The 26,610-nt window shown below is 48.5% G+C and overlaps 1 protein-coding gene across 2 annotated transcripts in view; it reads left to right on the plus strand.

Annotated features, from left to right (window-relative positions):
* The first annotated feature begins 465 nt into the window (after positions 1-465).
* The window catches only part of LOC311162408 (mitogen-activated protein kinase kinase kinase 3-like), an 80,044-nt gene continuing 53,899 nt past the window's right edge, over positions 466-26,610 (plus strand). For both annotated transcript variants that reach the window (XM_084220738.1, XM_084220739.1), the window contains exons 1-2: positions 466-573; positions 23,803-23,882. In XM_084220738.1, coding sequence (XP_084076864.1) covers positions 23,879-23,882 — 4 coding nt within the window. In that variant the 5' untranslated portion in view covers positions 466-573; positions 23,803-23,878. The remainder of the gene's footprint in view (positions 574-23,802; positions 23,883-26,610) is intronic.

Here is a 26,610-nt window from a genome sequence, read left to right on the forward strand (position 1 = left end):
GTGGTCCAGGGGCTGGAACGACCCCGAGGGTCGGAACTGCCCCGTGGCTCAGAGCTCACCTCGAGTGTCACCGGGGCCAATCCCACCTGCAGGGCCAGGGAAGCACCGCGGGCACTGAGCGGGGCTGCGGGACGGGGCATCCGGGCTGCGAACCCGCCCGGGGGCCGCAACTGCATCACGGATCGGAACCAACGCGAGGTCCGCAGCTCCGCAGGGCTCGGAATCACGCCGGGTTTCGGAGCCGCCGCGGGGGTCGGAGCTGCCCCAGGGTTTCGGAGCTGCCCCGGGGCTCGGAGCCCCGAGTGTCGCCCCCCAGAGGCGGGGCACGGCGCGGCCCCGCTCGGTCGGTCGGTGGCTGGCGGGGCCGGTCCGCCCCCGTCCCCATGCCCGTCCCATTGGCCGCGGCGGCTCCGCGCGTCACCGCTTCCTCCCGCTTTTGTGCGCCGCCCCAGCGAGCTCCAGCCGAGCGGTGCCGAGCCGAGCTGAGCCGTTGGGAGCAGCGCCAGCCGCTGGGACCCGACGTGGTGACACCAGCCCCGGGTGGCCGCGCATGTCCCTCCGCGGGTGACCCCGGTAAGTCCGTCCTCAACCCCCCTTTCCGCGGGCGCTGGCTCCTCGCCTCCGTGAATAGTTTCGTTCTTTTAATTATTTTACTGTCTGCAGCGGTGACCGAGAGTTTTGCAGCCGGGTCTGGCTTCCGTGCGTTTTTCCTCCTTCCTTTCTAGTCTTGCAAGTGGGATCTTGTCCCTGCGGCTGTTTGGGGAGCCGTGGGGGGGAAGCGGGGGGTCCCCAAGTGCGGTCCCCAGGAGGAGGGCGCGGGTGGCCGTGTCCGTGGGTGCGGAGCGGATTGAAGGACTCCCCTTCCCCAGGGCTCCCCGCACACCCCCGCCTTGTGCTGCTGCTCTCGGGTCGCTGTTTTCCCCAGGTTATTGCCTGGGTGCCTGTCCCAGCTGCAGCGGCTGACAGCGAGCGCCGGGATTAGACTCCAACAGCCGTTTTGGGATGCATTGGCGTCTGGAGCCAGCAGTTTCTGGATGTGGTCACTTGGGTCCCGGCTCCTGGAAAGCATCCAGGCAGGTGCGGGGGTTCTTGGCCATCCCTCCCTCTCCTGCAGAGCTCTCCCTGCACCGTCTGTCCGGAGCGGTGAGGATGGGATGAGCGCGGGGAGGAAGGCTCCGCGGCGGGCACGGACCCGAAGCCCGAACCCGCGTGGTGCGAGTGGCCGGCGGAGCTGGGAGAGCTGGATTTCTAGGAAAGCTGGATTTCTGGGAGAGCTGGATTTCTGGGAAAGCTGCATTTCTACCTGGACGTAGCGAGCGGCTGCCGTGGGGCTGTGCCACGAGCCGGGATGATGCTCAGGAAGGATTCGTGCTGCCGGCACCAAACCTCTGCCCTCCGCGGCTGTGCGGGGAGGAGCGGAGCAGAGGTGGGAGCCGGGGACCAGCTGGGCAGGTCGTGCACGGTGGCCAAGTACAGCTCTTGCTGGCCCTGACACAGCCCGGAGAGAGGCTTCTCCCTCGGCTGCTCCTTTAATTTTCCTCTTCAATTCCTGTCTTGTAATCCAGAGTTTTTGGGAGTGGACCTGCTCCGGTTCGGGGAAGGGTCTTGCATGTGTTGCTGGTGCATGAACCAAAAACACCCGGCTCACTTGGCATTTAGAGGCTTGGGATTTGTGCAGGGCTTAAGCGATCCCAGCGACTTGCAGGGTCAAGCTATTTCACTTCTTTGGTGAGAGTGAATGGTTGGGGGGAATTTCTTTCTGTGACACCTTCTGGATTTATTTCCAGTCTGGTATGTTCAGTTTGACGTAGCTCTGTGCAGGATTTGTGCATGGAGTGCAGCTCTTGGAAGCAGCGCCTCAGGTGTGCATGAGATCAGTTGCATTTGGGGCTTTGCTCTGCCTGCCTGTGTCAGATGGTCCAATTTCCAGAACTCCTGATTTGACATTAATTATAAACAGGGATTCAAGGTTTCCCAGGGCTCCTACAGATCAGAGCAGAACTCCACTGCTGGGCACAGCCTTTGCCCTGGGAAGGTTTTGCAGCTTGTAAAAGCTCCTCTGTTGAGGCAGGACGTGAGGCTGGATGGGCTGCCAGCCTGGTGGGATGTGGATGTAAAGGACCTTTTGTACCTTCCTCGTGTGAACGCGTTTTGGTGCCGCAATTTTTTCCACGGGTCCTTAATCTCCACCAGAAACCCGCAGCTCTGCCATGTCGACGTGTGCTGATGGGCAATGCATTTATTTTTTTGGAGGCTGTCAGAGCCTGTGAGGGAAGTGTTCTCACACAGAGAGATGTGGTCTGGATTTTCACCCAGACGAAGCGACTCCGGCGTGCAAAGCCAGCGATCCTGGCGGCCAGAGGAGCGGCTCCGTCCCATCCGGAACGTTCCTGTTGCTCCGTGATGCTTCGTGATTTTCTCCTGCAGCTTGGACTTGATGCTCTGTGAATTTTCCCGTTGGGAAGACGCCTGGTGAGGCTCCCGTGGTGTGTCTGGCTCCCTGGCAGAGCTGTGGGATGGAGTGTGCTGCTGCAGCATGGAAAGTGATGTGCTTCCAGCCCTGCTCTCCCAGATGGACGTGGGAACGAGTGCGAGGGCTGGCAGCATCCTCTGTTCTGGTGGATCTGGCCCTGCTGTTGGAGACCTGCTGGTCGAGGCTAGAGGGAAGTGAGTCAGGCTTTGCTGTTAGAAGGGATATCTTTTATTAGACTGCTCGGGGAAGGCAGTCTGGCTTTGGAGTGCACGTAGAAGAAAAGAGGCAGTGATTGCTTGGAGTCTGTCTTGGCTCTCCAGACTGAAGGAATCATCTGAAAGAAAACAAAGGAAAAAAAGATCTAACTCCAGTTTAACCTGTGTGGTTCATCTGGCCTGAGGAAGCGCATTTCATCCCTCTGCAAATCTCTGGACTCCTTAGATCCTGAGATGCAGCACGGGACAGGGACATGCATGCCACATGCCAGCCCTCCACAGGAGGTGGCCGAGTTCTTTCCAGGCTGGCTCCTGCAGCAAAGAGCTGTGGGAGACAGGGATGGTGCTCACTGATGCCTGACAATGCCAGGAGGCTGCTGGGCTCAGTCCCTTCCACTCCCCTCTTTGCACAGAGCACAGGCCAAGCACAGTGTGCACAGAAACGTGCAGAATGTCAGCTGTGCACTGGGGAGATGGAAACTGCAGTGTGGAGCTATAAGAAGTGGAATATGGATTTAAACTTTTTTATTTTTATTATTTCCTCAGACAGGGGGAAAAGCCATAGATGGCCCACTGATACTGGGCCTGGCAGGCTCACCCTCAACCCCCAGGCTTTATTTATTTAGCTATTCAGGCTCCACAAGGGGAAATGGGTGCACAGGTGTTTATAGTGAGTCCCTCCAAGGAGCAGGTCCCCTTTCCCACAGGCCAGGGCAGTTCAGCATTTCTTTCTGGTACCTTTTCTGCCTTTGCTGAGTGCAGTGTGAGATGCAGACTTGGTGAATGTCATCTCAGCTGTGCTTGAACCACGCTGTCTCTGCAGGCTGGCCCCATATCCCATGTGGCATGAGCCTTCATCTGATGTGGTCAGTGCTGTGGTGAGCATCAGACAGGCAAGATAAGGGGTTTTCTGTCTGTGAAGGTGCAGGTGAGCATGCAGGAGTGTGAATATGGGGGCATTTTTGTTTGTTTTCTGTCTGTCCATGCAGTTCTGATCTGGTCTAGCCAAGTAATTTTCCCATTAGTCACTAAAATGCTGCCGGTGCCCAAATCAAAAGGGTGGTCAGGCATTGGAACAGGCTGCCCAGGGAAGTGGTGGGATCACCATCCCTGGAGGTGTGCAAAAACAGTGCAGATGTGGCACCTGGGGACATGGTTTAGAGGTGGACTTGGCAGTGCTGAGTTAATGATTGGACTCAATGATGTCAGAGGTCTTTTCCTGCCTTAATGATCCTATGATCCAACCAGTCTGTCTCAGTTTACCTTTAATGACACAAATTAAAAGCAAAGATCTACTTTAAAAACCAAGGCTTTGCTCTTGGAATGCCCTGGGGAGCTGTTCCCTGCAGCAGACCTGTTGCATGGGCATGAGGAGCACGGGAAGAACACTCTAGAGGGGCTGCAGGCGGGGGGTACCTGTCTCTCTGCTTTGTTTTGGCAGTGGGGATGTTGATCCAGGATCTTCCCCTGGAGCCACGGGGCTTGGGGCCAAGCTGAGAGCAGGATGGTGGAAGAAGCAGCATCAGCCTGGCCCATGATGGGGAGCCTTGCAGCTCTACATCCCTGTCTCTGTGTCCAGGGGTGGGGACACAGCATTGCATGTCACTGCTGTGTCTGGTCTCAGGTGCCAGCTTCTGTTCCCAGGGCACTTGGAATGTCTGTGAAGGGAGCCCAGAGGGTTTGACCTGGGCCTTCTGAGGCATTTAGAGGTCAAAGGTGAAAGGTATACCTTTACCCTCTAGAAGAGAGGGTTCAGCTCCCAAATGCATTCCCCAAACACCTTTTTCTCTATGCTAAAGACCCTACTATAAATATTAGTGGAGATGAAGTGGCTCAGAATTAATGAGAATCTGTAGCTGGTTCTGCTCTCCCGAGGTAAACCCAAGGCTGGCCACCATTTTATGCAGAACTAATTGCCACTTCTGCAAGAGCCTGTCTGATTTTATCCTCTGCACTCTGGGAAATGACTCTGTGCAGCCCAGGGAGAAGGAGCTGTAGGAGCAGGGAGCCAGGGTGGAGCTGAGCCAGCCTTGGCTCAGCGGCTGCCTGGGCCAAAGTCCGGCTGGCAGAGCGTGCCGTGCCCAGCGGCTCCAGCAGATCCTGGAAGGAGCTGGCCAAGCTCCTGCGTGGGCTGCTGTGCAAGCAGCATGTGCCCAGACCAGGTCCTGGGGGGTGGGAGGATGGGTCAAGCCTTCAGGTGGTGATTAAACACCAAATTGCTTGAAAAAAAAAATAGCCCTGGGTGGGTGGATTGGAGGCGCTCTGCAATACTCCTGTGGCCAAGTGACAGAAAGTCATCTGATTGATAGCTGGGTGATTCAGATGGAGAAAAAGACTTTGTACTGTTGCTTTGGGAATGTAATTTGTGAGATAAGAAGTCTTTGTGATGGAGGTAGGAACGCCTTAAATCCATCAGTGCTGTGTGGCCCCTGCAATGCTTTGAGTGCTCCTGTTTTTCAGCATGGTTATGTTTGTCTTGTCCATGTGTGAGTGTGTCCTGCAGAGTGGCTTTCAGGTGCTCCCAAATCCCCGAGGAAATATGGAAAACTTTGCAGATGACTGTCCTTAGCACAGATATTGTGTGTAAGAGTGAACCCTGTGTTGAACTGGTGCAGAGGGTCAGGGGAAGATGCTGCTGCTTTGGCACATCTGAGGAGGTCTGTCCTAGTTGAGGTTGTCCTGCAGTCCTGAAGTGGTCAGGACTAGATGATCACTGCAGATCCCTTTCAACTGAACTGTTCCATTCTATGGATGGGCATGGAAGTCCCTTGTGATGAGCATGGTGGATTACTCAGATTGCTCAGTACTTTTGTGCTGCAAACTCTTGTTTCTGGGGCTTTTGTACTGAGCAGAAGTCAAATCATCACAGTCTAGTTGTGAACTGGAAATAGTGCAGTGTCATCCATGGTAAATGAGAGCCCAGAAGAATTTAGCAGATCCTAAATTCTTGGCAGTGGGCACCTTTTACTGTGTGAGGTGACCACAGGGGTGCTCTATGCCAAGCCATGAGGATTCTGCAGATGGGTGGTGGACAGAGGGTGATGGGCACATCTGGCTCTCACCAGCTCTTAATAACAGTGATATCTTGCCCAGATACAAATTTAAGGGTTGGGGCATCCCCTGCATGGGGCAGTGATTTGATGAGGAAGGGTTGTTTGGGTTGAATGGCTTGGGGAGAAGGTGTGAGAGTGAGGCTTGTTATCACAGGGCAGAACAGGTGAGAGTGCATGCAGAGAAACTCTCAAATACCTTCTTCCTTCCAGCCTCTCTCCTCTTCCTCTCTGTCACTGCCTGGGGAGTGCCCTGGGGGAAATTGTCCCTCTTCTGCAGGGTCAGTGCAGTGTCACTGCAGATGGCAGCTGATAACACTGTTATCTGCAGATGGGGGTGATGATTAGTGTTTCCTACAGAGGGGTGATAACCCTGAGATCACCATGCTGTGGGAGTATGTGGCTGGAGTGTGAGCTGTGTGTGTGAGCTGGGTCTGTGGGACAGAGAGGTTGGGAGTGTGTAAGTGATGAATAACCAGTACCTCAAAGCCCAGATTTGGGCTTCCTTTTGTTGAGGCTGATCTGTGCATTGGTGTAGTGTGGAGCTGTGGAGCAGGGCTTGTTTGATGAAGCATCCTTCAATGAACATACCAGGCTGGGCCAAGCTCCTGGAGAGCTTTCCTTGCTGGTGGAAGGTGTTCATACTGCAGCCTCAGTGCCTTCTGCTTGCCTTTCAGCACAAAACTACAGCTTTGGTTTATTCTACTGGAATCCTTCTGTCAGTTTCCTCTTGGAGAGTGGTTTTTGGGAAACCTCAGCACCTCGTGGTTAATAAACCACTGCTTTGCTGCTCCTTGGTCTTACTCCCTCCGTGCTGGTGCTAACAGAATAGCAAGAGTCATTAGAGAAATATGCAACATATTCCAGTTATTTCTCTTTGGATGGTGCTGGTAGCAAGTAAAAGAGATAAATAGAGCTGTGCTTAGCTTATTACATCATTGGTTTTACTGAAAGGGTCAAGGTCCAGTTCTGGATGTTGTTGCAGGATGCATTTGAGCTGCTGCTGTGCTGTGCCAGAGGGAAAATGTTTGGGAAAAACATCATTTTAGTGCTCTCCCTGTGTTCCTTCTGAATGGTGGCTGTGGCTGAAGTGCCTTGGTAGAGTTCATGGTGGGACAAATCCTGTCAGGTTAATTTCTTGGCTTTGCACCAGGAAACTCTGCACTTGGCCCTGTTAAGGCCCAGGAGCTGCTCCTCCTCTGGCAGGGGCGGCCAAGGGAAGCCCTGCTGGCATCTGCTGGGTGTTGGGGCTGGCAGGGACTACCAGGGCTCCCTGGGTGGGGAACCACACAGCACAGAGTGGGGTCTGTCCCACTCCTGTCCTCAGCTTGCTGCTGGGATGGCTCCTGGTGGCTTTGCTGGCTGGCTGGATCTGCTTCTCTGGTGGCTTAGGCTGAGGTCTGCCTGCTCCTCTTGTGACATGGCTGAAATGAAGGATTTGAGGAGCCATGCCAGTTCTTGCCTATTTTTGTTTGGTTTGGGGGTGCTTACTAAGACTCTCCACACTGCCCTTCCCGAGAAGCTGAAATGTTAAAGACAGGCACCACACACCTTGGTGATGCCACAAGAAAAAGAGAGAAAATGTTTGTTTAATCATTGCAATATTTCAGCAACTTCACCTCCAGCATTTCAGGTGTGAATAAAATCTGGTGTGAGCCTGTAAGGGCTGAGGATGTGTTTTCACAATTGGCTTTTGGACTCAGCACAAAAGGTGCTGAAGATTGTGACTGTCTTCATCTCTGGATGAGAATGAGCTAGTTCTAGTCTTAGTCTGTGTCCAGGGAATCCTGTGCTGGAGAGCTTCCCTTTCAGGAACCCAGTGGGGCTGTCCCAGGGAGGTGTGGTGTGCTGAGTTTGATGAGATGGAGCAAGGCTTCCTGTACTTGGTTCATCATCACTTGGGAAGTTGATTTGTCTTTCACACCAGGTGTTGCCAGAGAGGTGCAGTTTGGTGTCTCACCCCTGTGGGAGCTCCCCAGGCAGCAGTGGCTGTGTGGGTGCTGTGGGAGTCACCAGGAGCTGATGACAGTGGCAAATGCTTGTGGAAGAACATGGGGTGTGTTGAACAGGATCTCCCCTTGGTGCATGGGGATCTGACCGCCTCCCTGACCCATCTGGGGCTGGATTTCCAAGACCTTGGACAGGTATGAAGGGCTCTGGGCTGCATCACAGGACATCATCACCACCTTCATGGCCATGTTCAGGAGTGGTGCCCCTGCAGGGATGTCCCCAGCCCAAAGAGGATTCTTGCTAATCCCTGCCTCCCTCTCCACTTGCTGCCTGCCCCGTGTGGAGCACTGGCAGCACACCTGGGTCAGGAGCACGGGGGATCCTGGCTGCTGAGAGCTGTGCTAAATGCTTTCATGGGACACAACTAGTGTGTCATCAAACCTCCTGAAGGTGCCTTGCTGCAGAGCTCTGTTCTGGGGCTGTCTCTGATGTAATCTGTCAGGACAGGGGCTGCTCTTTGACTTACTGCTGGAGGTCTGCTTGGGGATGGATGACCAGTTGCTTACCTAGCATTACCAAAGCAACCAGTTGTTGCTTTCCATGACTCATGAAAATGCACTGTAGGCTCTCTTAAGAATGGCTGAGATCATTTTTTGGCTGGCTTTGGGCATCTGGTTTCCTTAGCAAATAGCAGTGGGGGTGGAGGGAGGGGGATTTCCAAACTCGTTTCTTTGTATGTGTGATCTGGTTTTCAGAGCTCAGCTCAGAAAGTACTTGCTTCGTTTTAAAAAGGGGATTAAAAGAAAAAAAGGACCTGTAACTTCCATGTCTGTTTGGTTTTTGTAGCATGTTTCATTTAGTTGTGGTTTGGTGTAAAAAGGGGAAAGGTGCTAATAATATTTCAGAGCCGTAGGCTGCGGTTCTCCTCTTAAATAAGCAAGGACAGAAACATGACGAGTGGTATTTTCTTTTTAGAGCAAATCTTTCTGGGGAAGAAGAAGGAGGTACAGAGGAAATTCTACAATCAAAACTGTAATTTCATCTTTTTTTTTTGTTTTTTGGCCATGTTTGCTCAAATAGGGGACTTTGATGATGCAGCAGAGTCTTTACAAGAGGTGTTTTAGTGTTTGGTTAATCTGATTATTATTTTAAAAATATTTATTTATTTATGTGTTGACCCTGGATTCACTTTCTGTTTTTTTCCTGTGTGGTTCAAAGGCAGCAGCACAGACATCCTTGAGAACCAAGTGCAGCGAGATAAGCATTAACCAGAAGAGCATCAGAGCCCTGTGACAGCTTCAGAGGGCAGGAGGTCCCCAGGTGTTCTGACACCTCTGCAGCAAGGTTGCAGCAGCCTCTGTGGTAATCCTTCCCAAGCACAGCCACTGTTTGCAGGCACCTGAGAGCAGACAGAGGGAAGGGAGGGGAAATCCTGGGCAGGCAGAAGGTAATGGTTTGGATAGGGAGATTTGTGGTGCTGTGGGTTTGGTGTGCCCATCCTCTGCAGGGCTGGCAGAAGCCACAGAGAATTAACCCTTAAAAACAATAACCTGTTCCATATTCAGACATGATGCATAAATTCCATTCAAACACAGGATTCTGTCTGGTCATCGTCAACTTCTTCCTCTTAGTCCTAACAGTGTTGTCCTGCCCAAGAGAGACAGGAAGAAGTTCATTTCTCCTGATAATGGAGCAAAAACTCTCTTTCTCTGAAAGATTGAGGTGTCCTGTGACTATCTCAGTGCGAGTCCTTTCTTTAGAAAAAAGTATCCTGCATAGCAGAGTTTCTATTTTAACATTTTAAACCTAAACTACAGGTTTAGCCTATAGTTACACCCCTAAACTATATTTAACACTCTACTTACGAGAATTAATACAGCATAACTTTCTAACACAACACATGTAACATTCATTTTAATATTTGTGAAAAGCCAATCATAAAATAGGCATTTTTCCCACTTCCCAAGCCCAGCCACTGTTTGCAGGCACCTGAGAGCAGACAGAGGGAAGGGAGGGGAAATCCTGGGCAGGCAGAAGGTAATGGTTTGGATAGGGAGATTTGTGGTGCTGTGGGTTTGGTGTGCCCATCCTTTGCAGGGCTTGGTGTGTTCCACACTGTGCAGCCACAGTGGCCAGTTCAGGAATTTGATAACTGTGAACCAGCCTCTGATGCTGGGCATGGTCTGTGCTGGAGCTTGGCTGGGGTTGATTCTGCAGCCAGGGCAGGCAGGAGTGTGTCCTGGGGTGCTGCAGATCTGTGCTGGGAACAGCAGCAACAGCAGCTCAATGGCCAGGGCTGAGCAGGAACAATGTGACTGAACAGGTTTGTGCTCCCTTCCCTGGGAGCTGGGCTGAGACAATGCAGGAACCCAGAGCTCTGCCAGGAGTTTTCCTTGCTGTGAAAAACGCCAATCGCTTGTTTTTTAAAACTTCAAAAGTTTAATAGTAATAAAATGGTTATAAAAATAGTAATACAATTAGAGGAATAATAATTTGGACAATTTGAATTAGGACAGTATGAGACAACAGAAACAAAGAGTTAGGGACAGTCCAGGTACCTTTTTCTGGGCAAAATAAGCCCAAAAAAGGACCCATGTTAACAGAGGATTAACCCTTAAAAACAATAGCCTGTTCCATATTGATACACCTCATACATGATGCATAAATTCCATTCAAATACAGGATTCTGTGTGGGCAGTGTCAGCTTCTTCCTCTTAATCCTGACAGTGTCATCCTTCCTGAGTGAGGTGGGAAGAAGTTTCTTTCACCTGATAATGGAGCAATAAATTCTCTTTCTCTGAAAGATTGAGGTGTCCTGTGGCTGCTATCTCAGTGTGAGTCCTTTCTTCAGGAAAAAAGTATCCTACATAGCAGAGTTTATATTTTAACATTGTTATAACCTAAAACTATATTTAACACACTACTTCAAAGAATTAATACATCATCACTTTCTAACACAACACATATAATATTTATTTTAGTATTTGTGAAAAGCCAATCATAAAATAGGCATTTTCACACTTGCTCTGAGCTTCCCTTGCTCTGTGCCCAGCGAGCAGGAGGAGCTGCCCTGCTGCTGTCTCTGTGAAAGCTGATGAAAAGCAGAGCCCTGGAGCTCGAGGAATGGCAGGGCTGAGCTCCAGGGAGGGTGATGGATGCCACCTCAGGGCTTGGCTCCTGTGCCAGGAGCTGCTCTGAGCTCCACCACTGCTCAGGCCCTTTGTGTTCTCCTCCACCTCTGAATTTCTCTGCATCTTTGCTAGTTAGTTTGGACAGAATGGGTAAAGACCACTGATTTAACCAGAAGTGCAGTCTTTACCCTCTTTTTTCCATGGCTATTTAATGTATTTAATATATTTAATTATTTATATTATTTATATGCGTGTATTTAATGCATGGTGTAGCACGCCACAGATCTTCCAGGTCTTAATTGTTTTGTTCCATGCAAAAATAGGAAATAAACCTGACCTGAGGTCTTCTGCTCTTTGTGGTGCTTGTATTTGAACACGTGGCCAAAGTTTATTTTTCTGAACTGGTGGGCAGCTGCAGCCCAGGTGCCTGTAGTGCCATGGTGACACTGCCCCAGGCTCAGCAAGACCATGGGATGAGCTCTGTGAGATCTAACACAGGCTTTTTCAGGTCAAATCCTTATTTATAGACTGATTTTTACCGTCAAGTAAATTTCTGCTGGACAAGATCCACCAGCAGCTGTGAATCTGGTGGTTTTGGTGAGCAGGGAATGCCAGCAAGGTGAGCTGGCATAGCTGAATTTGCCCTGCTTGATGCTGGATAAAAGAAGTGGGAACAAAATTTAGAAAGACATTCTGTTGTATTATTATTTTATTGTTTTTTAAACTGCTGTGCCTTGATATTGTCCCCCAGTGCATAATGTTCCTTTGACTAGGAAAGCCAGTATCAGGGTACCCCAAAGGGGCTGCTTAATTTCTAGGCAGGTGTTGCTATGAAAACTGTATTCTTTGATCTCTAACTTACAGATGGAGATGTTGAAGGAACACACCTCTCCCCGAAATTAAGTTATTCCCTGTCCAGTCTAAGGTTTCCAGTGTAGAGTATTGGTGGAAAGCAATTCTGGATCACATTCTCTCCTCCAAAAAATACAGATTTATTTCTTGTAAAGCAGATTTTTCTATTCCTTCAAGTTGAGCATTTCAGATGTGATTTACACTTCTTCAACATTTGACATCTGCAAATACTTCTTTTTAACAAAAAAAAAAAAGGGGAAGTGTGGATTCTGATGTAATCATGTGACTCCAGGAACAACGTTCTTACGAAAAACACAGAATCCCATGAGAATTTGCAATGCTCAGGGTTATCCCATTGTTCAGCAGAAAATGAAGCAAAACCTTCTACTCCCCATCCCTTGGTGTCCATCTCATTGCAAGTGATATTTAGGCTTTTGGTGGTTTTTTGGTGGGGTTTTTTTTTGGTGTCTTTTTATTTGTTTGGTTTTTTTGGTTTGTTTTTGTTTTTTTAATGGTATGGGGTCTTTTTTATGGTTTATATGGTGAAATATTTTTTTCTTTGCATAGTGAAATTTGCAGATCTATGGCCTTGAGGCTCTCAGGTGCTCTCTGGGTTGTGTGTGAGGATGGTCTCTTGTGGAAGCCTTGCACTCTTCAGGCATTTTAAAACCAAGAGAGAGCCCTGCTGCTGTTGTGGCATGAATCAATGCCAGTGGAAATTGCCATGTAAACCTGAACACCTAAGCTGCATTGGAGCCTCTTCTCCCCAAACCCTTTGGTTCCTTGATTTCCCTTTCTGGGGTGGTTGGGTTTTTTGAGCTTTTTTTGACAGTCTATCACAGGAAGCTTGACCTGGATGTTTGCTGTCTGTGCTCTTGCCAACCTGCCTTTTACAAAAGTAAATGAAGTGCTTTTCCATCTTGGACAGGAGCAGGCTTGAGAGCTCAGGGAAGTGTTCTGATAGTACAAAAATGAGATTGCTGTGCTGCTTGTGGGACAGGAGCTGGGGGACTTGCTTGGGTGCCTCAGAGCTTGCTGAAGGTGAGACCCAGGCTAATGCAAGTCCTCTGTTGTGTAACTCCCCTTGGGTAAGCCCTGTTTGCTGTCTCTGGAGGTATTCAAAACCTGCCTGGACATGATCCTGTGCAACCTGCTCTAGTGAGCCTCCTTCAGCACTGGGAGATCTCCAGAGCTCCCTTCCCAGCAGAGTCATCCTGTGATTCTGTGAACATCTGGAAAACAAAACATCTTCAGAGGGCAACTCTCCCACCACAGGCAGGCAGGCAAAGCCAGCGTGTTCCTCTGCAACGTGGGAGATATTTATCCTGTGACTAAGCAGAAAAGAGATGGAAAAGGTCCTGTTACATCATCTCATCCACCTCCCTGCTGGCCAGCAGCTTTTCTCCCTGGTGTGTATTTATTAATAGGCTGCTGGGCAGGCAGGAGGGGTTTGCTCAGGGCACTGAGGAGGAGCAGCAGGCAGCCTGTGCAGGTGAGGCACTCTGCACACACGTGACTCAGCCTGCACAGTTGCAATTGTTGCTTGCAGCAATAGGATTTTGTAGAAAAAGGGCCAAAAGCTCTTGACTTGACATTCTTGGCGTGTTTGGAGCTTTCTCCTTAACTTGCTGTCAGTTTGTGCAGGCATGATCTTGTCTTTTTATAGTATTCTAGGAATAAGCTAATTTTACTTGATATTTATGATGGAGTAGATGGCTTGAAAACTAATAATAATAAGGGGGGAAAAAATAGAAGCCTTTTGGAAAGGAGAGGTCAGCCAGCTGGACCTCTGCACAGCTGGCCTGGGCTCTGCTGGCCATGATCTACAGCAAAGGCTCCCAGAGGAGATGTCAGAGAGGTGCAGGTGGAAATGCTATTGCCATGACAAACAGAGCAGTGCTGGAGTGTCAGGCCAGAGCTTGGGGACCATCAGCATTGCTTGGTTTGTTACTGCTTAGTAACCACAGCACGGTGAAGGTGGGTTGGTTTTTATTTCTCATTCCCCAACTGCAGCTCAGAGCACTTGGGTTGGAATTGCTGAGTGTTGAGAGCAAAGGGACAGGTTCTGATCAGGGAAGGACTGGAGCATGTACTCCTGTAGGGAATGGGAGCAGGAATTTCCTATCCAGGCATGTGCTGAACTGCCTTCTCCTACTGAGGCTGTTGGTTTTTGCACTTAGGATCACTTTGCTGGCTCCAGAGGTCAACACCAGTGTGAGATCAATATTTAGGGTTAAGGGTGGGAACTGTTCTGTGGTGCAGGTGAGCAGCCAACCTTCCTCTGTGCCTGTGACATCTTTCTGCTGGGGGTGGCACTTGGTTGGGCTTCAGGGGCCGTTCTGATGATCCATTTCCTGACACCACAGTACATTTTGTGTGGGTTTTGGAAGTGTTATGGGACATCTCTTGGCCAAGCTCTGTTGCAGGGGGAGAAGCTCTCCCGGATCCATGGAGGGTGTTTCGTGGTACAGGCAGTGTCCCTGGCACCACTGGTCTTTCTCTTGGCTTGTCCTATGGAAGTGACAGTATCACAGATGACGTTTTCCAGGAAAACTTCCAACACTTGTAAAGAGCTCTGACATGGGCTTTGCCTCCCTTCCCTTCTCCACCAGACATCTCCTAGGGAGGAGGGAGCTGGAGCAGGGCACAGCGCACACAGGGAACAAATCTGCCTTATTATTATTTAATTTAGAGAGAACTTGGCCTAAAGATGTAAAAAGGAATTGCAAGCACTGTCTGGACACCACCTCTCCTCATCAATTAGCAGCATTAAACTCTCAGCAGGGAGGATTAATTAGAAAACTGAAATCTTTCTATCACGACAGCCTTCTGGTTTGCATTGAAATGCAGCCAGAGGACTGGAAAGGCTTCTGTATTTTGTTTTGATACACAGGCATATGTTTCTTTCCATCCTGGAAATTAATTCTGTCTGTCTGTAACGGAGCCGTGGGAATCAATATTGAGCTGAACTGTATTTCTCCAGAGCTTTCTTCTAAAAGTAGTTGACTGCTTCCCCACTGTGCCTAATAAGTGACCTGATTTTGGAGCAGCTGAGCAGCTGCTCTGCCAGTTCTGAGGTGTTGTACAGCTGCCTTGATGGTTCATGGCCTCTCAAGGGTGATGGGCTTCTCTTTTCTGAAAGTCTCCAGGTCAGACTTTCTCTGAACTGGACAAAGTGCCCACAGTGACTTTCCATTGCTCCACACCAGGCTGGACGTGGTAGGAGAGGAAATTACTCATCCCACTGCCTCCCCTGCAGACTCCTTGGTGAGCTGTCCTGCTCTCAGTCTCGAGTTCTGCAATGCCCTGAGCCGGGTTTAGAGGCAGGACCCACCTTTTCCTCAGTGTCATCATCTTTCCTTCCCTTCACCAGGCTTGGGGAATGAAGCAGAGTGAGTGCAGCAGCAGGATGCTGCTGGCTTGCATTGGGGGAGCACTGGGTGATGGCACAGCTTGGGCAACTCTTCTGGAGAAGGAGCTGCCTTGTGTGCACTGCAGCAAGCAACAGGCTGTGCTCAGGCCCTGCAGAACCACAGCTTTGGGAAAATTGGGTGGGGAAGGGCTGGCAGGAGAGGCAGGGCAGATACCTGGGAGGCTCTGAGAGCTCTGAGCTTTGGGCAGTGTGTGTGCTCTGCAGGCTGTAAGGTTCTGTGAGCCCAGGGCTGTGTGCTCTGCTTCCTGCTCTGTTGATGGCTCATTTTTTTCTGTGAAGGCAAGTGCACTTGAGTTCATGTGATACTGCAAGTCCAGAGGACAAGAACAAAGCCTCTGTGGAAGCTGCCCCACGTGCTTGTTTCATAACCCCATCACCACCCCACTGATGGCAGGCACGAGCCAGCAGCTCATGGAGGCAGCTCAGTGCTGGGGCTGTGCAGAACCCTGCTCCTTCTGCCCAAAACCACAGCTGGCTTTTAATCTTTGCTGGCCACTGAGCCCTCACTGAGCTCTGCCTTCTCCCACTGGAGAGCTCTCAACCCAGAGTTGCATGGCAGAACCACCTCCCCCAGCAACTGGTGGAGATGAGCCAATTTGCAGACACCCTGATCACACCCCAAAGCCCACCTCAGTCCCTCTGTGCCTAAATCCACGTTTTCAAACTGGGCACTGAAGTCACCAAGCCTAAAGGATCCTCACCTCCTGCAAGCCTCAACATTCACCTCCCCAGGTGAAGCTGAGCCAGGATTATTTACACACAGATGAGGATGAAGATCTGCAGCTGGGGGAGAGCACTGTCCTGCATCATTTTCCCTTCCACAGGGCAAAATCCTGTGCTCAGACAGTTCTCTGTGCACTTGTGAATCAGAGGGAAACCCTGATGCCAGTTCCACCTACAGAAACCCTCTGATGCCAATGAACATTCCCTTCTAAATGAACACTTAGAACACGTGAAGAGTGGCACGAGGAAGGAGAGGACCTGCCAAGATTCGTGGTGGCTGTTGGGGTCCTGGTGTCCCCATGTGCTGTGGAGGTTTTGCTTCTTGCCCACAGAGAAGGAGCAAATCCACCAGGTGGCTGCTGAGAGAGCAGAGAGTGGTCAATTAGTGCTGAGCCCTGGGCTTTGCAGTCGATCAGAAAGTCTGGTTGGGATCAATATCAGCCAGGCAGGCTGCAGGGGAGAGGCTGTGCTCGTTAAAGAGAAGCTGTGCAGGGGGATGGCTGCCAGGGACTATTGATCCCTGCAGGCTGGGGGGAAATGCTGCTTTACAGGGGCTGGGGGTGGCTCCTGGCATGGGCAGGTGTGGTATCCATGCTCTGCGCTCTCAGGGCTCTGCAAGGCACAGAAAGGGGGTCAGACAGGAGGTGGGGTGAGGGTGGGAGTTGGCACAGTGCCTTCAAAGGTGAGGGTGGGAGTTGGCACAGTGCCTTCAAAGGTGAGGGTGGGAGTTGGCACAGTGCCTTGAAAGCCCTGGTCCTTCCACGGTGCCGTGCCAAGGCCATAGGATCATCTCCTGTCACATTCACATTTTCTGAAAAATCCCTTCTCCCAGGATTTTTCTCCTGGGAAGCTGAGAAGCCTCAGAGAAAAGGAAAACAATTCTTATCTCATTTGCTTCTCCTGTGTTGTGCTCATGTGGAATGTGTTTGGACATTGTTCACCCACAGGTGATTGTTCCATTGCATTCTGCTGGGAGTTGTTTTCACTCTTTGGCCAGTCAGGGCCAAGCTGTGTCAGGGCTCTGGAAAGAGTCAGGAGTTTTCATTATTATCTTTTTAGCATTCTGTAAGTATCCTTTCTGTATTCTTTAGTATAGTTCAGTATAGTATTCTTTAATATAATATATTATCATAAAATAATAAATGAGCCTTCTGAGAACATGGAGTCATATGCATCCTTCCTCCCTGCCACGGGGCACCCCACAAATACAATAATCTCCCTCCTTCCCAGTCAGAGCTTGGTCACTTAGTGTTAAAATCCCTGTTGGAGCATGTTGGATCAGCCATGAGGTTGGTTATGCGGGTGATACCTGTTGGAACTTAGGGCATGGGGAATATTTCTCTGTTTGTTTTGATAAGTCTTGATTTTTAAGGAAACATTGCTTCTAACTTTCGTTTATGGAGAGGGCTTCTAAGAATTCTTCTTAGAATTTATAAGTGTGTAAAGTAGATAATAGTATAGTTTATTGCAGGGTGAAAAATTTAGAATTTTGGGGTTTTAGTATGGAAGTAGATAGAAGACAAAGTGGAAGATTTTGGGCATTTTTTTTTCTTTTTTATTTACTCTATTTTCTGTTGTGTTAGTGGTATAGATTGATTAGTTGGGGAGAGCTGCAATGTAGGTGTTGCATGATAGAGAAATAATTAGTTATTGGTAGAAAAGTAGAAGTAAAGTATGTTTTAAAAGTTAATTGGACAAAACAACTTTAAAAGACCTTGGAATCCCAGTCCCTGGTGCAGATTCCAGCTCTCAGGCCAGGTTCCCCATGGCACAATGCTGGCTTAGCAGCTCTCTGGTGTAAAGCTCCATTCATGGAGACTCTGTTTCTGATACCAGATGATTTTCTCCCAATTGCTTTTCCCAAGGAAAGATTTTTTATTTTTTTTCTGAGACAAACACTTTTCTGATGGCTCATTTCACCTGCAAGTTTTACTATCTATTCCTCCTTTTTGGTTTCTGCTCATTTTCCTTCCTGTTTTTCCCAGTAACGTGGAAGAAAGAGGCCTGAAGCTTCACTATACCAGACACACAGTTTTGCTTTAATTTCCCTCCCACAAAATCTTTGGTCATTTGAGGAGAAAAACAAAAGTAAGGCAGTGAAAACCTGCAGGAGGAAGAAATGACAACATTCTTCTGCATTGGTTTTTATATTACATGTAGAAATACCTTCCCTTTGCTGTGTTCACTTAGAAGGGAATGTTCATTGGCATCAGAGGGTTTCTGTAGGTGGAAGTGGCATCAGGGTTTCCCTCTGATTCACAAGTGCACAGAGAACTGTCTGAGCACAGGATTTTGCTCTGTGGAAGGGAAAATGATGCAGGACAGTGCTCTGCCCCAGCTGCAGATCTTCATCCTCACCTGTGTGTAAATAATCCTGGCTCAGCTTCACCTGGGGAGGTGAATGTTGAGGCTTGCAGGAGGTGAGGATCCTTTAGGCTTGGTGACTTCAGTGCCCAGTTTGAAAACGTGGATTTAGGCACAGAGGGACTGAGGTGAGCTTTGGGGTGTGCTCAGGGTGTCTGCAAATTGGCTCATCTCCACCAGCTGCTGGGGGAGGTGGTTTCTCTCTAAAAAATGTGAGTTCTGCAGACACAATTCTGTGCTCTGCAGACCCTGATAGAAATAAAAACCCAAACAAGTGGGGAACATGTGTGTTCTGTGTTGTTTTTCTTGACCTGTCTGATACCTGTAAAATAGATTAACTCTGACCTTAAGGTGGCTGTGGTGTCTCACCTTTGCTGATAGAAGAGTCCTTTCTGATTCTTTTGATTTGCCTCTTTGTTTTATTGTTCCAGAGGTTTGAGATCTGTATGGAAAATCGAAGCTATTTAATTTGCCAGTATACATTGCTGATTACTGCACTAGTAAAAGGAATATCACTGCAAAGCAAGGAAGGGGATTGAGGAAAATACCAGTACCTAAAGGGGCTACAAGGGAGCTGAAGAGGGACTTCTTACATGGATATGGAATAATAGGACAAGGGGGAATGGTCTTAAACTGAAGGAGGAGAGATTTAGATTGGATATTAGGAAGAAATTCTTCCCTTTGAGAGTGGTGAGGCCCTGGCACAGGGTGCCCAGAGAAGCTGTGGCTGCCCCTGGATCCCTGGAAGTTCCCAAGGGCAGGTTGGACAGGGCTTGGAGCAGCCTGAGATAGTGGAAAGTGTCCCTGTCCATGGCAGGGAGCTGGAACTAGAAGATCTTTAAGAACCTTTCCTACCCAAACCTCTCTAGGATAATGTACTGGAGTGTGCTGTCTGGAACATTTTGTTTATAAAAAGTAATTTCTGAGAAGAGGATTTGTTTTAAGATCTCAGTGGCTTCTTCAAAGGGCTGTCATGGATGTTAACAGCAGGACTCAGGCAGGTTCTAAAGCTCTCATTCTCGGTACATGTCGTGCTGGCAGGAACAGGATGGCTCAGGAGATGTTTCTGTCAAGTGCAGCTGCCCTGGCTGGGTCACTGGCTGAAGGAATCCTCCACTGAGCACGATGGCTTTTGAACACAGAGCTCTTCTCCCAGCAGCAGGTGCTGTGAGAAAGATTCTTGAGCAGTTTTGGGGTGTCATGGCCCAAACTGGGGAGAAGAAGCCTCAGCTGGTGGGTGCTAATGCAGGATTGCTTGTTGGGTTTCATGGGTTGCATGTCCTCCCAGAGCACAAGCTGGCTCCTTCCATGAGCTCTGCTGGTCTGTGCAGGTCACCTCCAGCTCAGCAGCCTGATTAAAACCTCAGGGGAGGTTTTATTCTCCTCATCTTGGCTCATGAACTTTGTCCCTTGAGCTCTCTGGGGAGATACACCTGCACACCTGGCCTGGCTGCACACATGTCTGCAGAAAGTCCATCCCAGCTGCATGCTCATAAACAGGAATCAGAGAATCACTTAGGCTGGAAAAGAACTTTTAAGATCACAGTGTCTAACCATTAACCCAGAACTGCCAAGTCCATGGCTGAACCATGTCCCTAAGTGCTATATCTACAAAGATGCACAGTCTTAAGTTGCTATTTTTTTACTTCCCTTGCGTGGTGTATCCTTTGGATAACCTGGGTGGAAAATGCCTTCAGGGCAGGGTCTTGTGTGTCTGAAGTGGCACCAAAATTTAGCTGTTGTTTTGTGTATCCCAGAATATGGATCCAAGCTCCAGGGCAGTTCTAAGTACAGCAGGTTGAATGTTCTGGAGTGTTTAGAGAAAACTGTAAGGATGAGGTTGGGATGATCAGAGAAAACCTGAAATATTCCAACCACTCTCCCTTGCCTTTGAACCCCGCTTTGCCAAGCCTGCAGGCTGCCTGAGCTATCAGCACACATCCACTTGTGTTCTCACCATTAAAACAATCTCATTTGCTTTGCTGTTGTTTTTTACACTACCCCAGCTCTGGCCTCTGAAGCTTTTTGAAAATAACATTTACAATAATATTTTTAACAGTTCCGTAGTATACAAAACTCCAGTGCTCTGGCAGGACTCCCGGAAACTTGCTGAAAGTTAATGTGGTCAGCTCTTAAAAAGGAGAGATTTTTTCCACTTGACTCCTGCTTGTTAAACTCTCTGAGCCCAACATGTTCCCTGCTGCTTGAAAAAACAAGGAAAGTCCCAATTTTAGCAATGCTACTTTGAGTAGCTTTCCAGCCGAGCCCTATTTCAGGGGCAACTGTGGATTGTTATTTTTATTTATTTATTTTTTCCTACAGTGGTGTGTCCCTACACCTTCATACCAAAGTGCTAAGTGGTGGTGCTCAGGCAGGAATAAGTAGGTGCTGCTTTCCCTGGAAGCCTGGGGATGATAAACTGCAGAGGGAGATGCTGTTTGCTTGTGCTGCAGCAGTGGCAAGACATGCTGACATGAAATCTGTGTTTTATGGGGGATGCTGAGCCTCTGCAGGGTAAGAGCAACCCTTTTTGGGGTAGGTGATACTGGAAATCCCAAATATCAATAGCAGACTGCAGGGGACTCCACCTCTCAGTGCTGGACTGCATCTTCCTGCTTTCCTAACCTTCATCCTACATCATTCCTCACAGTCAATCTCCTGGTCACTTTGCTTTCTCTTCCCTTACATCCAGAAGAAAATCACACTTCTCCATCCTCTCCTCCCCTGCTTTGCTTTCTGTAATTGAAATCCACAGATCTACATCAGAGGCAGGATGTACAGACATGTCAGAATTGAACTCTTGTCTCCCTTGAGCTCAGTCTTCCTTAATCCCTTCCCAGCCAGGAGTATGGGAAGAAAAAGAGAAAAGCTGGGATTAATTTTCAAAGTGGATTAATGACCTTGCATACACCTCTCATGCAGATACTCATACCCTGCACTCAAGGAGCTGTAAAGAAGTTTGAGTCACTCTGTCTGCAAAGTTCAGCTCAGGCAAATCAAAACTGATAAGCAATCAATTATTACAATATTATTATTATTATGCTAATAATTCAAATATTATTATATTATTATTATATTAATTATTAGAATAACAATTAAATTATTATAATTATATTGATATTGTTTTCCCTTGGATCAGAGCATCTGTACTGGGCTTTCCTGCAGGTGAAGCAACTTCAGCAGTTCCCTGAGCAGGCAGAGTCTCTTGCACCACAGCACAAACCTGGAATACATTCCCTCAGCACCCCTGGGAGCCAGCACTTTGCTGAGCTCTCTCACTGCTTGGCAGGCACTTACCAGGGAGATTTTGAGTAGATTTGCAGAGTTCTGTGGGCTGTGGGAGGGGTGCAGTGGCCAGTGGGAGCCCAGTTTCAGATGCTCCCTGGTTCTGTGTCCCAAACTGCCAGCACTGATCAGGGAGCTGAGCGGGAGGAGAAGCTGCTTGGAACAGCACCTGTAGGAAAAGGATTTTCCCTTTTTTCTCCCCTCTTATTTTCCCCCATCCCCCTCCTCCCTGTTTTTTAAGGGACATAATAATAGGACAGAATTTGTACTAGAAACAGGAATTTGTCCTTCTGGAACAGGAAGCTGCTGGTATGTATTTTTGGGAAGCCACGGAAATCACCGATGTTTGCAGTCCAGTTTGAAGGCTGGCTGTCCTCAGCACGGAGAACATTTAGCATTTTCTGCTAAAACAGAACCCCTTCTTTCTCTTGTGTATCTGGGGAGATTTCCTGCCCTCTGTGCAGGGGCTGGTTTGCTCACAAGGGCTGGGCACTGGGGTCTCAGGGCTTTGCTGTGCCAGAGGTGATGGACAGCAGCACAGGGGAAGGCTCTGCTGATGGAAAGGTCACCTGTTTTTTCCAGGGCTTGTTTGCACAGTTCCTGTAGATGCTTGTTTTTGTGACTAGATATGGTTTGGAAGGGTCTGGAAGGTCTCCGGGAAGACATTAGAGAAATCTATTACTCTGATAGGAGAGTTTGCCTGGGTTATCCCAGGAATTTACAGTTGATCCAGGCTACCTGCCTGTGGTCCTCAGTGCAAATTATGCACACAGCTTAATTCCTGGAAGTGTCACAGCAGTTTTGAAAGCAAAAGTGAAGGTTTGGGCTGTTTCCTGCCCTTGTTATAATCAGATGGAATTTTCACTCTGCTTTCTTGCTGGTTTTCTGCTCTCTCTTGATTCAGTGTTGCACAGACTGACCAGTTCTTTCCCAAGGTGGGATTTTTAACCATTCAAGCTGCTTGGTTACTTCCTCCTCTCCTCCTTGGTGTTGGAAATGGACGGAGCAGAGTCCCTGGTGGCCCTGGGCTCTCAGGCTGCTGGGGCTGTCCTGGGAGGAAGCTGCAGGAGAATGAGCAACACTCTCAGGGCACTTGGATGTCTCTGCCTCAGCTGCTCTCTTATCACCTTCCCTTCCTGCTCATCTCTCAAAATAGCTTGGATAAATATCCCTGTGCTCGCCAGCACCGAGGCACCAGAGCTGCAGAAAATCATTTTAGTCCATTCTTGGGACCATTCCTGGTCCCCTTCAGATTTGTTGCTGTGTTTGGTTTGATTTGATTTGACCAAGCCAGGAGGTTTTCAAAGTGCTTTTTCCTACCATTTCTGACCAGTGTTTCATATTTAACACTCCAGGATCCGTGGAGCACGTGGCTCTCAGTGACTGAGGAATTCCTCACTCCCTGTGCAAGTCTGGTCAAGTTCTTGAGGTGTTTCTCCCTTTCCTTGTGCTATCACACAGGTTTATGATTAAGACATCTGAGGGCTTGTCAGGCAGCTAAAATGGAATTTGATGTTGTCTTCTATCACAGTGTCCTTTAAAAGGTGCCCATCTTTAGGTGGATTTTGCCTTTGTTCAGTCTAAAATGAGGCTTTTCATTAGTGAGCAGGACAGGTTCCAGCAGGCTCAGGCCTGCTTTAGTTTCTTGGTGGCCAAAAAACCCCCAAAAAACCTTTCTGGGTGCAGGAGTTTGACTGAATGCAGGATGGCAGGTCACTGAGCCCCCTTCTGTGCTGGTGTTGGGGGCAGACTGAAGGCAGAAACTCTGGGAGGGCTCCTGGGGACGCACCTCCCATGAGGGATGTACAGGGCACTCACTGCTGCTGAGAGCTGCCTGCACTCAGCTTTTTGCCCATGCAGTCAGAGGAAAGCTGCTCTAGCCTTGGGGAACCTTGGTTGTCATTTGGAAGGTCTAAATTTAGGTTTCTACTTTGATTCAGGACTGCTTTTCCATGTCCTGCTGTCAGTCTGTTCCCCAAGTGAGTGTTATCCCACAGGGATGCTGTGGAATCCAAACTTTTAAAGATGGTGTTGCTTTAGGGTTACGTTAATCATGTAAAGGCACATTAAAAATATCATGTAATTAAAATGTTCTGCTCTTAAGGAAGTACAAGTTGTTTACCCCAAGATTTTAAAACCATTAAGGTCCCAGGTTTCTGGTGTGTTACCTTTGGTGTGTGCAGAGGAAGGCAGACTCCTGCTCTCCATTCCTAAATCAGGTTCTCCTCTCTCCTCTTTCCCAGGTGATGGTGGGGAGAGTCTTTGTGTTCATGACCCTGTTGTCATGTCAAAATTAATCTGTAACCTCTGTGTGTGTTCGTTGCAGGGTGGATGCTTGAGAGAGGAGGATAAGGCACACGAGTCTGGGAGCGGTGGAATGGAGGCCTGATGTAGATGGAAAGATGGGTAAGAACTGGATTCCCCTGGAGAATTTTGGTTGGGACTACCAAGTGTGGCAACAGCCTGGGGGAAATTGCTAAGATGCTCTATTGGATTGCTTTCTGATTTATGTTCAGCATTTTAGTGGTGCCAAAACTGGACAAATTTTCTTCTTATTCCAAGCATGATTTGGTGGTTCTGTTCTTGGTGTATTTCTCTGCAGAGCTTCTTCATTCCCTGGAGATCTTCTCCCAAGGAATTTTCTGTTCCAAACAAAGCTTGAATATATTGCTTTTCTAAATGGTGACCTGGATTACTTCCACCTTCTCCCTCTTCTGCTGGAATAGTTGTGTGTCAGATGCTCTGTGGTGCTGAGGGAAACTTTATTAGGTGGGAATTATTTATAGTTCTGGAGGTACATCATGATTTCGATCTTATCTCTATAGATAAGAACTTTCTCCTAAAGAAAATTCATTATGTCAGGAATTGGGACCACTTGGAAGTGCTTAAATGGCTTCCTGACCTGGTGACCCAAGAAAGGAGATCTTGGAGGAGTCCTGCTTGAAGCTGAGCACTTCACTTGCACATCTGCAGCATTTACACAAGTTCACCCAGAACTTTTCAGGGATGGCTGAAATGATGCTTTAAAGAAGAAGAAAAAAGGAGATATGTGTTAAATGTAGGGTTTGTTCTTGCAGATGTGCAGAATCACAGAATCCCAGAATGGTTTGGGCTGGAAGGGAGCTAAAGGATCATCTCATTGCAACCCCTGCCATGGGCAGGGACACCTTCCACCATCCCAGGGTGATCCAAGCCCCATCCAGCCTGGCCTTGGACGCTTCCAGGGATCCAGGGACAGCCACAGCTTCTCTGGGGTGCCAGGGCCTCTCCACCCTCACAGGGAAGAATTTCTTCCTAATATCTGGTGTAAATCTTCCCACTGTCAGTTTGAAGCCATCCCCCATTGTCCTGTCACTAACTACCCTCATAAAAAGCCTTGTACAAATGTGATTCAGAGTTTAGTAGTGGTCTGAATTTAGAAAATGAAAAGTGTGGAGCCACTGCCGCACTTTTAATTGATAATAACAACATAATTAATAAGAAAAATTTAATTTAATTTAAATGTTGATTCTCCCCTGTGGAGAAAGGAGAAGAGTGGTATTTACCCCATCCTGGCTTTATGTGTTGGTTTTGCTCTTTCTCTGTTACCTAGAAGAGAGATTTTGTGGGAAGAGAACTAATTTAAAGTTAGGTTAAAAAAAAAAGGGAAGGGAAGAGAAGAGAAAGTCCAGATCTGCTTCTTCAATATAAAGAATGACAAATTTCAGTTTAAAATCTCTGGTGACTAACCCCAAAAATTTTTAGAAACATTTTCACTTTGAAGGCGAAAGCCACTGCTTTGTCAAGGCAATGTGGGTTATTTTAACAAGGAAAACTCAGACTTGCCCTGAGCACCAGCAGGGAAGGAGTGGCTGGCTCAGTTTGTCAGTTTGGTGATTTCGTGTACAGAGAGTGGTTGATGGAACCTGCTCAAGCTGCCTTCAGCCTGCCAGCTGCAAATGTAATATGGGTGCACCAGGGCAGCATTAATTGTGAGGATTCTGTAGTGAAGAGAGGCACTGTGCCTGGTTTTGGGAATTTTTGGAGTCTTGTGCAGGTTTGGAGTTCTGCTTGCACTTGTGTGTGGGTGGAAGGGGCTGTGCATGTCCCCTCACCGGGGTGTCATTGCTGGGGCTCATCACCAGCAGCATCCACACCTGTGTGGGGTGAGATGTGCCAGGATGTGCCCAGATGGGGTCAGGTTGAGATCCTGAGTCTGTTCTGTGGGGATCAGAGGGGTGAGGTGCTGTGTGTCCCCATCAGTGTCACTGGGGGTGTTTGTCTGCTAAAGAATCACTGCAGCAGCTCTGCTGATGCACAGGAATTCAGGCTAAATTTTCAGGGTTTATTAGTTTCACTTCTCTCCCTCTTCCTTGTATCTGTGTTTGTTTACTCCGTGCTTTGGGATGAGGGAGCATTTTCAATGGAAGTGCAGGGAGTTTGCAGTCACATCACTGATTTCCTTAAGGAAATTTCCTTCCTCCTTTCCTTCAGAGGAGATGTGTTGGATGAGGTGATCTCCAACAGCCTGTTCCAGGTCTACCTTTTTTTTTTTTCTTTTTTTTTTCTTTTTCCAGGATCCTATTTATAGTCTGCTCAGTGTCTCAGAGTTCAGCACAGGACTGTTCACTCCCAGACATGTTCTAGGGAAGTTGCATGACCTTGCACAGAGACCACAAGAGGGGAAGTGGGGACTTCTGGTGTCTCTGTGTCGTGCAGTGCTTGGACCAGCCCTGCTGTCCCTGGGCTGCTGCACTATCTCTGCATGGGCCACCTTGGGACCAGCCTTAGCCCTTGGCACTGAGTCTTTTTGTTCATCTTACAGTTCATTTCCATCTGCAGCCTCTCCTCAAGAGTCCAAGACTCTTTGTAATTTGGTCAAACGAGTGTTTATGACACTTTTAAAGGTGTCTGTATCTTCAGTGCAGCACAGTGGAAAAGCCCTGCCCAATAAGTATTAAAAATTGCTGTGTTTAAACATGACATCACAGCAAAGTAATATTTAAAAAAACTGCAGAGCTTGGTACAAAAAGCACCAGCTTGTTTGTTGCTCAATTTTTATTCTTTTTGTTTTAAAGATGATTTAAGAATTCTCAGTTGCGGTTATGAAATGTTGTGTGTGTTGGTGTGTGATTGTGATGATAAAACCTGCAGG

The sequence above is a fragment of the Fringilla coelebs genome (genome assembly GCF_963513975.1).
Source record: "Fringilla coelebs genome assembly, chromosome: 1".
Lineage (NCBI taxonomy): Eukaryota > Metazoa > Chordata > Aves > Passeriformes > Fringillidae > Fringilla > Fringilla coelebs.